General features: G+C 45.9%; 1 protein-coding gene across 3 annotated transcripts in view; it reads right to left on the bottom strand.

Moving 5' to 3' along the window:
• STK24 (serine/threonine kinase 24) overlaps positions 1–16,715 on the bottom strand; it is a 142,471-nt gene that overhangs the window by 91,410 nt on the left and 34,346 nt on the right. The window contains exon 1 of one of the 3 annotated variants that reach the window (XM_025262647.3): positions 1,694–2,131. The exons of 1 other annotated variant lie outside the window; for it this stretch is intronic. In XM_025262647.3, coding sequence (XP_025118432.1) covers positions 1,694–1,735 — 42 coding nt within the window. In that variant the 5' untranslated portion in view covers positions 1,736–2,131. Of the gene's footprint in view, positions 1–1,138; positions 1,612–1,693; positions 2,132–16,715 lie in introns of those variants that run through there. One more of the 3 variants, XM_044927127.2, reaches the window with a different exon arrangement.

Below are 16,715 nucleotides of genomic sequence, written 5' to 3'. Positions count from 1 at the left end.
GTGGGAGTACTGAGCAGGCCATGTGTACTAGATTACAACCTGATTAACAGCATAAGCGTGTATCTCAAGAAAGTACTGAGCAAATGTGGGTTTTGGTTTTTTGTTGGTTTTTTTTTTCCCCAAATCATTACAAGAAGTCCTTCTTGCTCTACTGGTCAGAAATACATTTTTACCCAGTTCACCCTGCTTTCCTGTATCTAAATTCAAACCAAACCAAAGCAGGAATTTTAGGAAATACCAAGAAACCACATCTGATTTCTACCTAGCGGTCAGCAGTAGCTTAGGTTTTTAAATGCGTGTTGTTCAAAAGCTCTTTACAGGAGGTTCAAGGACAGTTTTCTTTTTAAGCACAGTAAAGTTATTAATGTTAACTGTTACTCCACTTTGTGCTCCTATTTTTCTAGATATCAAAGCTGAACAAGGAAGTCGAGTTTTCTACTTCGGATTTAGAGAGAGAGAAGATCTCTCTCTAATGAGGGGGCAGATTCCTGGCTCCCATGTGGTCCAAATACTTCTCAGCCCTCAAGAGGGAGGGGAGGAAAAAACAAAAACAAAAACGAAACAGCACGTTGAACACTGAAATACGAATAATCCACTCGGATGCTTGTGCTTGTTTACTTAAAGTTCGTATGTTCCCTCGCCCGGCTAACCTGGGGGGAACAAAACTTTTGAGAGATATCGTAACCCTTTCGTGAGATTTTTAATCCCAAACATTTGCCACCATTTACCCGTTTACACACATTACAAACTAGCCGAGGAAGGTGGTTTTATTTTTCAAAGGGCTAAACATAATCCCCGAAGGCGAAAAACTTTCTTTGATACATCTAGGTTAAATGTGTAATTCAATGTCTCTCCCCGCCCCCACGCCAGAAAAAAAAATAGTAATATTAAGTCCCTGGGAGGCCAACAGGCCACAGAGTAGCCACGGAGAGGGTTAGTGGAAAGGGACTCTCAGTGGCCGGATCCAATCGAGTCTCCAAGTCCTGCCCAGAGTCCCGGGACCCACGCTGTCCTAGTGCATGCTGTCCGATCGATTCCTCCCTTCCAGAACGGGCTTCCAGGCTTCGCACCTTCCCGGTCCGTCTGCACCGGGAGGAAGCGCGCGGACCAACGCGCTGAAAGCGGAGCTGGCGCTTACCCCTTCCTCTCCCCGCCCTGTCTCCTCCGCCCGCCGGGACGAGCCGGGGCGCGCCCGGGGGCCCCCCTCTCCGGGGTAGCGGGGGTGGGGAGGGACCAGGGCCTCCACCGCCGCCCACCCCTGGCCCGCACACGGGCTCCGAGAGCGAGCCGGGCCTCCAAGGGCATTTCTCCACATCACTTCTTCCCAGGGGATGGGCCGGCGCGGGGCCTGCTCCTCGGGAGGGGGACGCGAGGAGGGCGACGCGGCCAGCAGCGCACATTTCCCCCTTCCCGGACCACCGCGACTCCCGACCCGCGAGGGCCGCCTCCGGGCCGCGGCCCCCCAGGTCCCTGCACGGCCCCCACCCCACCCCCGAGACCGGGGCCGCGGGGCCGGGCAGGGCGCCCCGGAGGCGGCGAGCGCGGCGCGGGAGGCCGGCACGACCCCGGAAGGGGCAGCGTTCGGGGGAACTGGGGGTGGGGGGAGCGGCCGTGTTTACACCGCCAAGTTCCCCGCTTCCGCCCCGGCCCGCGCATCCCTCCCGCCCCTCGGCGGCCGGGTTCCTGCCTGTACCTGCATGCCGGGCAGGCCCGACTGCACCGGGGAGTGAGCCATGGCGGTCAGGACGGCCACTTCCTGGGACGGGACGGCCGGGCCGCGGCGATCCGCGCGGGCGACGAGGCCCGCGGGCCGCGCGCAGCCCTCCTCGGGCGGCCGGGGGCGGGGGATGGGGGGCCGGCCGGCCGGAGCCCGAGGCCACCCTAGCCCCCCGGTGGTCCTGGGCCGGGCGGCGGGCTCAGGGGCGGACGGTGGGCCTCGTCTCCATACACCGAGCTGGAGAGGGGCTGCGAGGAGCGCGGGGCCTCCCCGCGAGCGGCCGCCGCTGCTGCTGCTGCTACCGCCGCTGCTGCTGGGCTGGAACCGGGCGGCCTGGGCCCGCGAGCTGGCGCCTGGAGCTGGAGTGGGGCGCGCACCGCCGGCCGAGCCCGCGAGCGCCGAGCGCGCCCCGCCCCGGCCCGGCCCCCGCGCCCGCCCCCGCGGCCCGGCCGGGGACCCCGCCCCGCGCTTCCGGGAGGGGGAGGAGGCTCGCGGCCGCCCGGCGCCCTAGGCCGCAGCCGCCCTCGCCGCCGCCGGCCGGGCCGGGTGGAGGTCTGCGCGCCTCCCGCGGGCTGTACCCTCAGTTTCCCGCGGGCCGGGCCAGGTGGAGGGGGACGCGCGGGCGGGTGCAGGGCTGGGGGCCTCAGTTAGCGGGGGACAGGGGTCCTCCCCCGGTGGTGAGATGGGGGGGCGGGGCGCGGGGATCTTCAGAGTCAGGGATGGGCCATGCGCCCACCCCGCCCTGCAGGCCCGGGCCGGTAGGACGCCCCGGGGGATCTGGGCTTGCCCTCCAAGGAAGCCCACCCCTCTCGGCCTGGCGACGGGCCCCAGGCCACCTCCCCGAGGGCAGAGCCTGGGGGTCCGGCGGGGTCTCGGCCAGCGGCCGGTTCAAAACTACCGGGGCGGAGCTTCTTCGGTGTCCGGGTGAAGTTTCCAAACCAACCCGAGGAGGAAGCCCTCCGGGAGGGGAGAGGCCGAAAGCGGTTCGTTTCCCGTGCTTTGGCTGCTTGAAAGCACTTGGAATACTAGCAGCTGTGAACTTAGCCAAAAAAAATTGAGGGGGCTGAACCCCATCGTCTCTGGGCCCTGAACCAAGGCGTGGGGGCGGGGGACGTCCACCCACCAGAAGGGAGAAGCGGGTAGGGAGGGCCAAGGAGGAAGGGAAGACAATGGAAGGAAACGATGTCTAGACTTTCCCCTGGCTCTCTCCCGCTCTTTCGGCTGCCTCCACCTTCTAGTCACCTCTTCTCCGACTCCAGAGGAAAGAAACAAGAAGGAATGAGTCACTGCTGCCTCCAGAAAGTAGTAGTTTGTTTACAACGACCAACAGCGGCAGCCCCCTGAAGGGACCGGCTGCAGCCGGGGTTGCTAGGACCCCGACGTCTACATTCGTGCCGGTGAATGACGTTGCACCAAGGCTGGGCGAGGCTGGACCTCCAAAAATGAGCCCCAAAGAGTTCGCAGACCGTTGGAAGAAGTTAAAAGCCCTCCACCGAACTGAGGAGTGTTTCTTCTCAGAGGTGTCAACTGGATTCAGAGTTCCCTGCGGCGCTCTGGATCAGACAAGAAGTGAGGTGCTTAAAAACCTACTCCCCGCTTTCCTTTGGGAAATTATGCATGTTTTTTATCCTCAGCATCTTCCAGGATACTTTCAGATACCTCACGATGGCCCCTAGTGTGCGACCTTCACTGAGCCCTGAAACCCTGCCACCCCCAAGTACTGTGATGAGAATAGAGCAAATACAAACTTAAAAAAAAAAAGCATGAACCTTGATGCTTAGGGGGCTCACCGGCTTGTGTAAATTGTGTTTACAAAAAAAAAAAAAAAAGCGTACATAAAGAGATAAACGGCAGAGCAGACAACTGTGAATATTAAAAATGCTCAGCATCTTTAACCCAGGCATTTTCCTAAGGAAACAAAGGAGAAGTGCGGAAGAATGGATATAAAAAGATGCAATGCGGTGATATTTATGATGGTGGTAAAATTGAGAACCGATTAAAAGTCTGAGACTTACTTAAATGATAATATATTTGTACAGTCATTTAAAGTGATGTACTTCAATATTTACTAACACGGGAAAATATCTTCAAGATATATTGTTAAGGAAATGCAGGGTAGAAAACAGTCTGATGTCAAGTTACTTCATATATATGAAGTTATATTTAAATATATAACCCTTCATATATATGTGTGTGTGTGTGTATAATTTTGTGTGTAAATGTATAAATAGAGAAAAACCTGGAGGTATATGCCCCAAGATTTAGCAGTGGCTAGCCTTAGCAGCAGCAGCCCTGGAATTAAAGATAAATTATTTTTTTTTTTAGTTTGTATTCAACCAATAGAGACCATTGTGCTAATAGGTCTTTCCTGAAACTCCAATACTTTGGCCACCTCATGCGAAGAGTTGACTCATTGGAAAAGACTCTGATACTGGGAGGGATTGGGGGCAGGAAGAGAAGGGGACAACAGGATGAGATGGCTGGATGGCATCACTGACTCGATGGACATGAGTTTGAGTGAACTCCGGGAGTTGGTGATGGACAGGGAGGCCTGGCGTGCTGCGATTCATGGGGTCGCAAAAAGTCGGACACGACTGAGCGACTGAACTGAACTAGGGTCAGCCACCAGGCCAATAACATGGCAGCTAAATGAGGAAGAAATAGGACAAGTGAACAGGAATATCCAGGCACTGATCTGAGGCAGTAGCATAGAAAATTCAAAGAACCCTTGGGCCCACTTTGCAGTGGGCTAGTTTCCAACAAATGACCCGGGGGCGGCAGGGGTGCATAGTAATCTAGGCATAAAAAGTATTCAGGGGACTTCCCTGGTGGTCTAGTGGCTAGGACTTCAAACTCCCAATGCAGGGGACTTGGGTTCAATCCCTGGTCAGGGAACTAGATCCCACATGCCGCAAGTGAGAGTTTGCATGCTGCAACTAAATGTCCTGCGTGCTGGGGCTTCCCTGGTGGCTCAGTAGTAAAGAATCCACCTGCCAGTGCAGGAGACATGGGTTCGATCCCTGATGTGGGAAGATCTTACATGCCACAGAGCAACTAAGCCCTAACACCACAACTATTGAACCTGTGCTCTATAGCCTGGGAGCTGCAACTACTGAAAGCCTGTGCTCCCCAGAGCCTGTGTTCCACAACAAGAGAAGCCACTGTGCACAGCACAACTAGAGTAGTCCCTGCTCACCGCAACTGCAGAAAGCCCATGCACAGCAACGGAGACCCAGCACAGTCAAAAATAATAATTATTTTTTAAAAAGATCCCACACGAAATAACTAAGACCTGGCACAACATGACCCAGAACAGCCAAAAATAAAAAAAAATTAATTAAATTATTATTTTTTAAAAGAGCCCACATGCCACAACTAAGACCTGGCACAACCAAATAAATAATTTTTTTTTAAGTATTCAGAATCCCAGAGACTAGTGAAGCTAAGCCCGTGTCAGTTACAACAGGATAGGATTTATCTAGACACAGTGACTTGCATTCATTAGCTGGTCTGTTTCCCTATTTCCTGCTTATCTCCTCATCCCAACTAAACTTCATTTCCTCCTTCGACCAAATATATACAACTGAGCAGTGTTCTCCTTCAAAGAGAAGAGAGAAACCAAAAAGGAGGTACTGGTTTCGCTCAGCCATAGGCAGACATTCTCCAGTATGGCCGACAGTAACCTCCTCCCTTTGTTTCAGCAGAGCAGAGATGATTGACAGGGCTGAGCCAATGATGAGATCCTGCCCAATTGTTCACTGCATTCATTTCAATACTAACCCATTCTTTGAGTGCCAACTTATGTCAGACATCTACTTCAGTGCTGGGCATACAAACAACCAGATCCTCACGTGCTTCATCCCACCCTTGGTGACAAGGCCTCGCAGCATCCTAACTTCAGAATCTTACAATACTGATTGATTAAAAGCAGAACCACACTAGACGTAATTTCCACTAAGAAGATTATCCTCTCATCCCCTTCCTCTTGTCACATTACCTCCACTCTCAATTACAATGACAACAGATCATACATTACTGTAATTTCAGAAGGAGAGATTTTGAGGGTCTCCATAGAGATTATGCATTTCCTGGTCTCCATGGAGATGCTAACCCATGAAATTATTTTCATCCCCTGACTCTCTTTGTCTTTTGTGTTGACTTAAAGACATGAGTTCAGCAATGAATTGTGCTCTCACATGTATTCGGGACCACAAAGGACATTTGCATACCCCTCCAAATATAGAACCCTTGTGCTTGACTTCCCCTCAGCCAGCTCACAGTCTCAGCAGAGCTCAGTGGAAAACAAGAATTCAACAATCAGTCCCTTCACTTCTCCTTCTGAGTTGAAAAGATAAACACCCCCAAATGCCACTTTATAAAGAACAGCTAGACAAGTAGCACATTAGCAATTTAAATTTACAGATTAAAGAAAAGGACTCACACGGTGAACTTTAAAAGAGAAATATGAGTAGCTTGGATAAGTAACAGAAGGCTTAACAAATTTCTATACGTGTTAAAGCAGGTGAAGACACAAAAGAGGAAGACAGATAATTAACATCAGCATACAGGAAGCATGTCTAGTCACGGTCGGATGACATGACAGCAAGAAAATATATCTTCCTAGGGCTTTTCTCAAGCCCTAGGAAAAGATCTAGCTATACTGAGGAATGGTGCACATGAAGTTTTATTCTGGGGGTGTGGGGCTCAGAGGGCAGGCTCCACAACAGCATAACACTAAGTCAGTCTGGGGTTGCATCCTGCCTGTATGTCCTAAGGATGCCATTACAGAGTACCACGGACTAGGTGACTCAAACTGCAGAAATGCCTCATTCCCTCACAGTTTTGGAGGCTAGAAGTCCAGCGTCCAGGTGTCAGCAGGGCTGGTTTCTTCTGAGCCGTCTCTGCTTGGCTGGTGGCTGGCCGTTTTCTCCCTGTGTCCACACCTGGCCTCTCCTGTGTGTCTGTATGTGTGTGTGTGTGTGTCCTGAGCTCCTCTTCTTGTAAGAATGCTCATTATATTTGATTAGGCTCCACCCTAATTACTTCATGTTAACTTAGTTACCTCTTTAAAGACTATCTCCAGGGACCTCCCTGATGGTCCAGAGGTTGAGAATCTACCTTCCAACGCAGGGGATGCAGGTTGAATCCCCGGTTGGGGAACTAAGATCCTGTGTACTGTGGGGCAACTAGAGAAAGCCCACATGCACGCTGCAACAAAGACCCAGCAGAGCCAAAAAAAGCCTATCTCCAAATGGAGTCACATTCTAAGCTATTTCAGATCAAGACTTCAACATATGAACCAGGTGAGGGGACCCGATTCAGCCCATAACACACCCTTCTCACTGTAAATGCACCTCTGGTCACCCCCTCTAAGCAGCTCTTCCAGGCTTAGCTCCATGAACACGCGTTTCCTTTTTCTTTTCCCAAGGCCTTTCTACACACGTCACATTTTACATTTCTGCTCAGAGGCATTGCTTCATATTTCCCTGGGCGTAGTCCCTAAACTTTATGCTGCACAGAAACCAGAACACCATCTCTAATCACTGGGCCACTCAGAGCAGTGGCAGGTGTTTGCTTGATAAAATATTTCTAATTAGGAGAATTCATCTGGAATACATAGCAATACGTACCAGAAAAAAAGTTCAGAGTATTTTGCAGGGAGTACATTAAAAGTCATAACCACTCATTTCAGCCAAAAGGTTGTGCTTTCGTAAGGTCTGTTTTTCTTTCTAGTTCTCCTTCACCCCTGAGTATCACCACAGTTGGGGATGCAATTCATCAGAAGGATTGGTGTCTGGGGCCCCAGGGTGCTTTCTGTTGTGTGATCCTGGCATGACAGTTCTAGGGGCTCACAAGAGGGAAACTTAGGCTGTTCAGACCGACTCGCTGAAACAGGCTCACTAGAAAAATTCTCTTGTGCAATTTTGCCTGGCAGAGAGCCAATTAACTGAGCACGTCACCCTCTCAATAGTGGCCACTTGACCCTGCCAATCAGCTTAGAAAGGCTTCTGTATACAAAGACTCATCAAGCAGTGTGTGTGTGTGTGTGTGTGTAGTTCCCTCTCTCCCAAGGCTGGGTTTGCTCTCAAGAGTATCCAGAACAGGCATAAATGAAATCCTCCCCAGAAGGGTGATGTCATCCATCCTACAATCACGGAACCGCAGTAAGAGTTCTTAAAAGCCCTTGGCCCTGTTTTGTGACAAGGAAGATAAATTGTAGAAAATGATTTTAATTTTCACTTCAAGGCAATCTAGGGAATTAAGAAACATTGTGTAACCACACAAAGGTAAAATCTGCCTCTGAGTTGCAGGCATTGATGGTGAGCCTGAGTTCCAAAACGCACAGAACCAAGTGTATATACTTGGAATCCTCATGACAATACTGGCCTTATACTGCCCTGTCAAGACTTCACCTGCAAAAAGATAAGCATGTAGTCCCATACATTGATTTTCCAGCCCAGATTTATTTGGTTTCCCAAGAAACTATGCTTAGTGATACTATCAGTCAGAGATCCTCGAATAACAAGTGACTGAAACCTAGCTCAGGCCTCCATAGGCACAAAGGGAAAATTTTAGCTCAGTGGTGGAAATCCAAGCTTGGCTAAATCAGGCGTGGAAACATCCATGAGGGTGGGCACAATGATAAAATCAGAGCTCTGTCCTTCTGTCACGTCCACCAACCTCTGTGTGGCTTCATCCTCATATAGGTTCTCTCTACATGGTCCTTGCAACCCCAGAGAGAGTGACTTCCTCTTGCCCAGTGTTCCTAGGCTACACCTAGTGGAAAAACTCAAATTTGTGCCTGTACACTCTTGTGAGACCAACCAGAGGACAAGAAGACACAGCCATGGAAGAGTCCAATACAAATAGCGTGCAGTGTGGAAGTGGGGTTTACCAAGGGAAAAAGGACGCTTGGCTGGATACATTCCACCCCCTGACTGCTGAGCCGGAGCCTGCACATGCACATACACTTGTGCACATGTATGTGTTCTCTTTTTCCATACATGTAATTTCTTCTCCAACATGATATGGCCAAGCTACGCATATCCAACCATGTACTTACCTCTTCCCCAAAGCAGGTCAAGCCCTAGTGCCTTCTAGTTAGACCATCCATTTCCTAGTCCAGATGCTCCGGATAATACACATTCCCTTTTGTCAAATATAGATGTGGCTTTTCACAGGCCAGTTACATTGAAATGTTAAATCTACGTCTAAATGTTAAGTGTTAAGAATAGAACCACCGTATGACCTAGAAGTTCCACTCCTGGGTATACATCCAAAAAAAACTCACAAAAACATTCATTTGAAAAAATACATGCACCCCAATGTTCAAAGCTGGACTATTTACTATAGCCAAGACATGGCAACAACCTTAGTGTCCACCAACAGGTGAATGGATAAAGAAGATATGGTACATATGTACAATGGAATACTGCTGCTGCTGCTAAGTCACTTCAGTTGTGTCCAACTCTGTGCGACCCCAGACGGCAGCCCACCAGGCTCACCCATCCCTGGGATTCTCCAGGCAAGAACACTGGAGTGGGTTGCCATTTCCTTCTCCAATGCATGAAAGTGAAAAGTGAAAGTGAAGTCGCTCAATCGTGTCCGATTCCTAGCAACCCCGTGGACTGCAGCCTACCAGGCTCCTCCATCCATGGATTTTCCAGGCAAGAGTACTGGAGTGGGTTGCCATTGCCTTCTCCGAATGGAATACTACTCAGCCACAAAAAAGAACAAAATTTTACCACTTGCAGCAACATGGATGGACTTGGAGGGCATGATGCTCAGCGAAATAAGTCAGTCAGAAAAAGACAAATACTGTATGATGTAATATATGTGGAATCTAAAAAATAAAATAAACTAGTGAATATAGCATAAAAGAAGCAGACTCACAGATAGAACAAATTAGTAGCTACCATTTCATTGCATTTTCTGGCCTTTTTATACCAATAACCTTCCAAGTGTTGGGCAATGGTACATTTATATGGCAGCTGCCCATGCCTGAAGGTATTACCGGCTGGGCAGTACCAAGACACCCAGAGCCCTAGCCCAGTGTGCTATACAAATGCTAACCTTTCTATAGATGTGGATTTCATAAATTTTCATCCTCTGTCCCTCCTGAGTCCAAAGCATACACATGATCCAGGTCCTAAATCATTAAGAGGTAACAACTCAGTCAGATTCAGATCAGAATCCAGAGACAGAAGACAGTTTCAAAGTCATCAGGGGAGGGGAGTGAGGGCACTGTACACTAAATGAAATGGTAATGAGCAGACAAGAGCCCTATGTCCATTGGAGTCGGGGGCCTGGAGGCTTGCTTTGTACAGCTGCTTAATCTAGTAGACGGGAAATCTCTTACTCAGTTCAGAATCTTCTCACAAAGATCCATGGATCAGGGGTTGGCAGATCTTTCCTGTGAAGGGCCAAACAGTCGGTAGTTTTTACATTTGTGGAGCACACGCCCTCTGTCCTGGTCACTCAGGTCTAGTGTCAGCAGAACAGCACAGACAATATGCATATAACCCAAGACGACATGTTCCAAGGAAACGTCATTTACAAACATGGCTGGCAGGTGTGTGGACCCCCGATACGGATGAGTAACTTGGAGAGTTGGGTGAGTAGTCAGACCACAGAATGGAGTTCAAGCAGGACAGGTTCAGGGAAGGACAGGGAGAAGGAGGAAAAAACTACAGCCACACCACATGGATAGGAAGAGTTGAGACCAAGGAACTATCCTGGACTGTATATTGTAAATAAGTCTGTAATACATGATTGAGGTTACTGATAAAGGCAGAGTTCAAAATATAGACATAACTGGCAAGAATACGAGGAGGCCAATTTCCATATGAGGATGCAAGCCTTCCGGGAACAGTACCAAGAAATCTTCATAATGAAAAGAGAGTCATAGAATATCTATGAAGAATCACGACGTCAGAATTAAGGTCAGGGTGCAAGTTTAGTTTCTTTCTCTTGTGATCCCAAGAGTGTTCCTGGTATGGGATAATAGAGGAATCATATAATAAATACTTATTCATTTATGTCAGACACAGACAAGTTTAAAAATGCTATTATTTAGAAAGTGTTTAAAAATTAAAGGAATGGAACTTATATAGTGCTGGTAGAAGCGTAAACTGGTATGCTTTTCCTAGAGGAATCTTTAGTAATAGAACAGAAACCTTAAAATAGTCATACTTGAAAAATTTTTATTTCAAATAAAGTAAATATTTTGTTTCAAGGTATAATAATTAGAGAATAATTACAACTACTTAAGAATGTGTATATGAAGATGAGTATTGTGTTGCTGTTTATAATAGATAAAAAATTGAAACAGTTGAGTTATAAGGGCTTGTCTAAAAAATTATGATGTACTCATAGAATGGTATACATTCTATGTAATGACTTAAATTATTGTGTAAATTAATATTGACATTTATTTGAGATACACATGATTCACATAAGGGTAAGTGAGAAAAGTAGGTTATAGGAATGTAGTATAATAAGATTTTTCAGTAGGTTGTTTTAGAACAACCCTGCCATTAAAAATGATGAGAAAAGCTAGACAAATTGATTAGTAGAAGACTTAATAAAGAAGAAAAAAATCCCATGTGTTGGAAGTTACCAGAGAACTAGCAAGGCAGTTTCTGGAGCCAGATCCAGAAGAGAGTGAAGCCAAGAGGTGAGCCTAGCATTCCGGGCTGCTTTTCTCCTTGAAGCAATTGCTAATTTGAAAGAGACAATTTAGTGGCAAAAGAACAAAACAGACAGAATTTTGGCATTTTCACAGGGCCAGGTGGGCAAAGTTTAGATTGTGGTGCCCTCTAAGGAAGATAAATTCAGGCAAATAATCCAGACTTTTGCTTGGGGACATAAAGCATTACTTCTCTAGAGTAAGGGTGAGTCAATAACCAGGCACAGTGAACTAGAACCTACAGGATATACCTAGGCATAAAAGAAGGCAAGACTTGACAGAAAACCAAGAGAAGAAAAATACAATAGAAATATATTCATAGGCGCTATCATCAGAATGAACATGAAAATAAATATGACCAATATAGTCTAGACTTGGAGCAGGAAATGGCAACCCACTCAAGCAGTTTTGCCTGGGAAATGCCACGGACAGAGGACTCTGGTGGGCTACAGTCCTTGGGGTCGCAAAGAGTTGGATACGACTGAGCACACACACATGCAATATAGTCAAGAAATTAAAAGGTGGAGAATTTGCTACAACACTGGAAGCTATAAAAACGAATCAATAAAAATTCTAGAAATAAAAAATATAATTGAATTTTTAAAAAAAATTAGTGGGTTTAAAAGCTGATTAGATACAACTAAAGAGAGATTTAACAGAAAAAGTGTGTGTGTGTGCATGTGTACACTGCAGCTTAAACATAATATTGAATAAAAGAAGACAGGCATAAAAGAATACTGTACATACAGAATACTGGATAGTTCCACTTACATGAAGTTTAAAAACAGATAAAAATAGGGACTTTCCTGGGGATCCAATGGTTAAGACTCCATGCTTCCAATGCAGGGGGTGTGGGTTCAATCCCTGGTCAGGAAATTAAGATCCCACATGCCACATGACCAAAAAATTTTTAATAAAAACAGACAGAAATAATCTACAGTGTCAGACATCAGTGGTTAAATTTAGGGAACATAAAGGGAATAATGGTTAGGTGTGGGAATGGGGGAGGCTATTTCTTGTCCTGAGGTGTGGTTACACTGATCTGACTAAATTATTCCTCAAGCTGCTATGATTTGTGTACTTCTCTCTGTATATGTTATACATCTAGAAAATATTTACCAATATATGTATATGCTGCTGCTGCTGCTAACTCACTTCAGTCATGTCTGATTCTGTGCGACCCCATAGACAGCAGCCCACCAGGCTCCTGTCTCTGGGATTCTCCAGGCAAGAATACTGGAGTGGGTTGCCATTTCCCTCTCCAGTGCATGAAAGTGAAAAGTGAAAGTGAAGTCACTCAGTCGTGTCCGACTCTTCGAGACCCCATGGACTGCAGCCTACTAGGCGCCTCCGTCCATGGGACTTCCCAGGCAAGAGTACTGGAGTGGGGTGCCATTACCTTCTCCATATATGTGTGTCAGTCAGTCAGTCAGTCAGTTCAGTCGCTCAGTCATGTCCGACTCTTTGCGACCCCATGAATCACAGCACGCCAGGCCTCCCTGTCCATCACCAACTCCCGGAGTTCACTCAGACTCACGTCCATCGAGTCGATGATGCCATCCAGCCATCTCATCCTCTGTCGTCCCCTTCTCCTCCTGCCCCCAATCCCTCCCAGCATCAGGGTCTTTTCCAATGAGTCAACTCTTCGCATGAGGTGGCCAAAGTACTGGAGTTTCAGCTTTAGTATCATTCCTTCCAAAGAAATCCCAGGGCTGATCTCCTTCACAATGGACTGGTTGGATCTCCTTGCAGTCCAAGGGACTCTCAAGAGTCTTCTCCAACACCACAGTTCAAAAGCATCAATTCTTTGGCGCTCAGCCTTCTTCACAGTCCAACTCTCACATCCATACATGACTACAGGAAAAACCATAGCCTTGACTAGACGGACCTTAGTTGGCAAAGTAATGTCTCTGCTTTTGAATATGCTATCTAGGTTGGTCATAACTTTCCTTCCAAGGAGTAAGCGTCTTTTAATTTCATGGCTGCAGTCACCATCTGCAGTGATTTTGGAGCCCAGAAAAATAGTCTGACACTGTTTCCACTGTTTCCCCATCTATTTCCCATGAAGTGATGGGACCGGATGCCATGATCTTTGTTTTCTGAATGTTGAGCTTTAAGCCAACTTTTTCACTCTCCACTTTCACTTTCATCAAGAGGCTTTTGAGTTCCTCTTCACTTTCTGCCATAAGGGTGGTGTCATCTGCATATCTGAGGTTATTGATATTTCTCCCGGCAATCTTGATTCCAGCTTGTGTTTCTTCCAGTCCAGCGTTTCTCATGATGTACTCTGCATAGAAGTTAAATAAGCAGGGTGACAATATACAGCCTTGGCGTATTCCTTTTCCTATTTGGAACAAGTCTGTTGTTCCATGTCTAGTTCTAACTGTTGCTTCCTGACCTGCATACAAATTTCTCAAGAGGCAGGTCAGGTGGTCTGGTATTCCCATCTCTTTCAGAATTTTCCACAGTTTATTGTGATCCACACAGTCAAAGGCTATGTATATACATACCTGTAAATAAGAAAGTCTATTAATAGAGGTTATCTTTGAGCCTTATCAACAATTTTTTTCTTTTCTTTATGTTTTTCTGCAATAATCTGGATTCTTTGCAGAAAAGGAAATTACAGAGAGAAAAAGGAAAAAAGCGAAATACCGACCATTGTTTTTTAATTGAGGTATAATTGATGTATAACTAACCATTTTTATTTATTCAAATCTCCTGATCCCAGAGTAAAAATGAGATTTAGATTTGGCTTAAGAGTCTCCTAGAACTGACAGTTGTTAAACAGAGAAAATGATGGATTCTTCTTTCCTGATAACCTTTCAGAATAGAATAATGGTTAAATATGTTCCTCCTGAGGGCATGACTATAGACCAGAACACCTCTTAAGATTCATTTTTTCATCTGTGATCCTATAGTTTTCCATATGAGGAGGGGGATACATTCAAGGAATTTCTTTTATAGTGAGTTTACTTTCCACATAGTGGGCTGGTGGCTGGGAATAATAATATGTAATCATGATTCTAGGACCTTACAGTCCATGGGGGTCATATACTTGTAGATGAAATGTGATAAAGTAAATGCCACTCACGCCCTTACTAACCATTATGAATTGTATATACACAAGTTGGACTCTGAATCAGAGCCTGGGATATTGCAGTAAACAAAACAAAATCTATGCTCTCATGGAGACTATAGTCTAGTAAACAAATATATAATACATCAAGTGGTGATACGTGCAATGAAGGAAAAACACAGCAGAGTAAGGATGGAAAACGATGGTGGAGTTGGTGACACAGACCACCTATTTTAGACAGGCTGAATGCAGGAGTAAGGCCGCTGTGTCTGGGGACACTGGGACACACATCTGAATGCGGTGATATACGTGGCTTCCGAGCAGTCCTGAAGAGCCAGTGTGCTTGGACCACGCCTGAAGCAGCAGGCAGGAGAAAGATGAGTAGGCAAGAAAGAATGTAACACACAAAGTAGCCTGGAGCAGATCACGTAGGGGCTTAGGGTCTGGGATAAGGACTTTATCTTTCTGAAATGGGAAGCTGCTGGAGAGTTTGGAACAGATGCATGATCAGATCTGACTTAAGTTTTAAACGAGTTTCTCTGGCTGCTGAGTGGAGAACTGCTGTGAAAAGGCAACTGTGGGCAAGATCATGAAAAGACTTGCTCTTCTCTCAGCAGGATGTGGTTTGAACCACGAAGATATTACAAGGAAAAGGGAAAAGGGATATTATTCTGGATATAATTTGAAGGCAAAGAACAATAGGATCTGTTAAAGGAATAGATGTAACAAATATAAAAATAAATAAATAAAGTCAAGAATAACTTCAAGAATTTTGTTCTGAGAAACTAAGAGATTTGAGATACAATGTTTATTGGATCAATGTAGTCTTGAGAAATGCCGTTGGGGAAGGGAATGGGCCTATAGGAGCAGAACCAACTCATTGTTGTTTTAATGCAAAGGAGGAAGCAACTAAAAAGACTGAGGGTGGCAGGTAGGCCTCTGAAAATCATGCATACTACAGAGACTTTGTAATGCTAATTATATAAAAAGCTGCTATTCACTTTCCTCAATTTTCTTTTTTTTCACTGTTGCATTTCAGTAGGGTCATAATTAATGGTCAAACCACAATATTCAAACCTGTAAATCATTTTAATTCATAAACATCCTTTACCACTTTCCTTAAGTATTACCCTTTCTGGAAAGTTTTCCCTTGTCTCTTCTATTAAAGTTAGGTAAGCCCTCCTGGGCTTCCCTGGTGGCTCAGGGTGGTAAAGAATCTGCCTGCCAATGCAGAAGATGCAGGAGACATGAGTTCAGTCCCTGATCTGGGAGGATACCCTGGAGAAGGAAATGGCAATCCACTCCAGTATTCTTGCCTGGGAAATCTCATAGACAGAGTAGCCTGGCAAGCTACAGTTCATGGGGTCACAAAGATTCCTCCTGTAGACTTCCCTGGAACCTCAAAGATCCTATCATACTCCTTATCGAATAAACTGTCTTACCATCACCCATTTCTGTCTGTCTGATCAAGTCCACAGGTCCAATTAACTTTATGGGAGTAGACGACTCAAGACTTAGCACTCAATAAAAAATATGAGAAAGAAAGAAGGGCAGGGAGGGAAGAAAAGTGGGAGGAGTCTAGAGTGTATCATCTCTCCATTATCTGGAGATTATTTCATTGCAATAGGTCCAGCTTGCTTGAACTCACTCTTGCTCTTTTAGGCCAGGTGAGCTGTAGGTATATTCTAGAAATGTTGTCCTAGTATAATTAAGTGGAAAATTATAATGTGATGACTTCTGGAAGCATCTTACCACATTCCCTCTGTTGCACTTGTATTAAAACTAGAATTATAGATCAGAGCTGTCCTCTAGAATGTTCTCTGGTGAGGGAAATATTCGATATCTGGGTTGCCCAGTAGTTATACTAGCTGCCTATAGCTACTGATCATTTGAAACGTTGCTAGTATGACTGACAAAATGAATTTTAAATTTTATTTAATTTAATATATTTAAATTTAAGTAACCACGTGTAGTTAGTAGCTATCATTTGGATAGACTCTTGATATTAGAACTCATATTTTCTAATTTTCTACCTTTACAGATGAATAAACCCAGATGAATAAAGCCTAAAAGAAACCAACATTATTTGCCCAACTTCCTAATTCCTTGTACGAAAACATGTCCCTGGTTTTGTCATTAGTTATACATGGTGTGACCTTTATGTTGAAATCTATTTCTTACATAGAAACTTTTAATTTTCAGATTAGCAGACCAAAAGCCTTCCTTACAGACTT

The sequence above is a fragment of the Bubalus bubalis genome, chromosome 13 (assembly GCF_019923935.1).
Source record: "Bubalus bubalis isolate 160015118507 breed Murrah chromosome 13, NDDB_SH_1, whole genome shotgun sequence".
Lineage (NCBI taxonomy): Eukaryota > Metazoa > Chordata > Mammalia > Artiodactyla > Bovidae > Bubalus > Bubalus bubalis.
The sequence above is the reverse complement of the archived record's forward strand: the minus strand, read 5'-3'. Positions and strand labels throughout refer to the sequence as shown.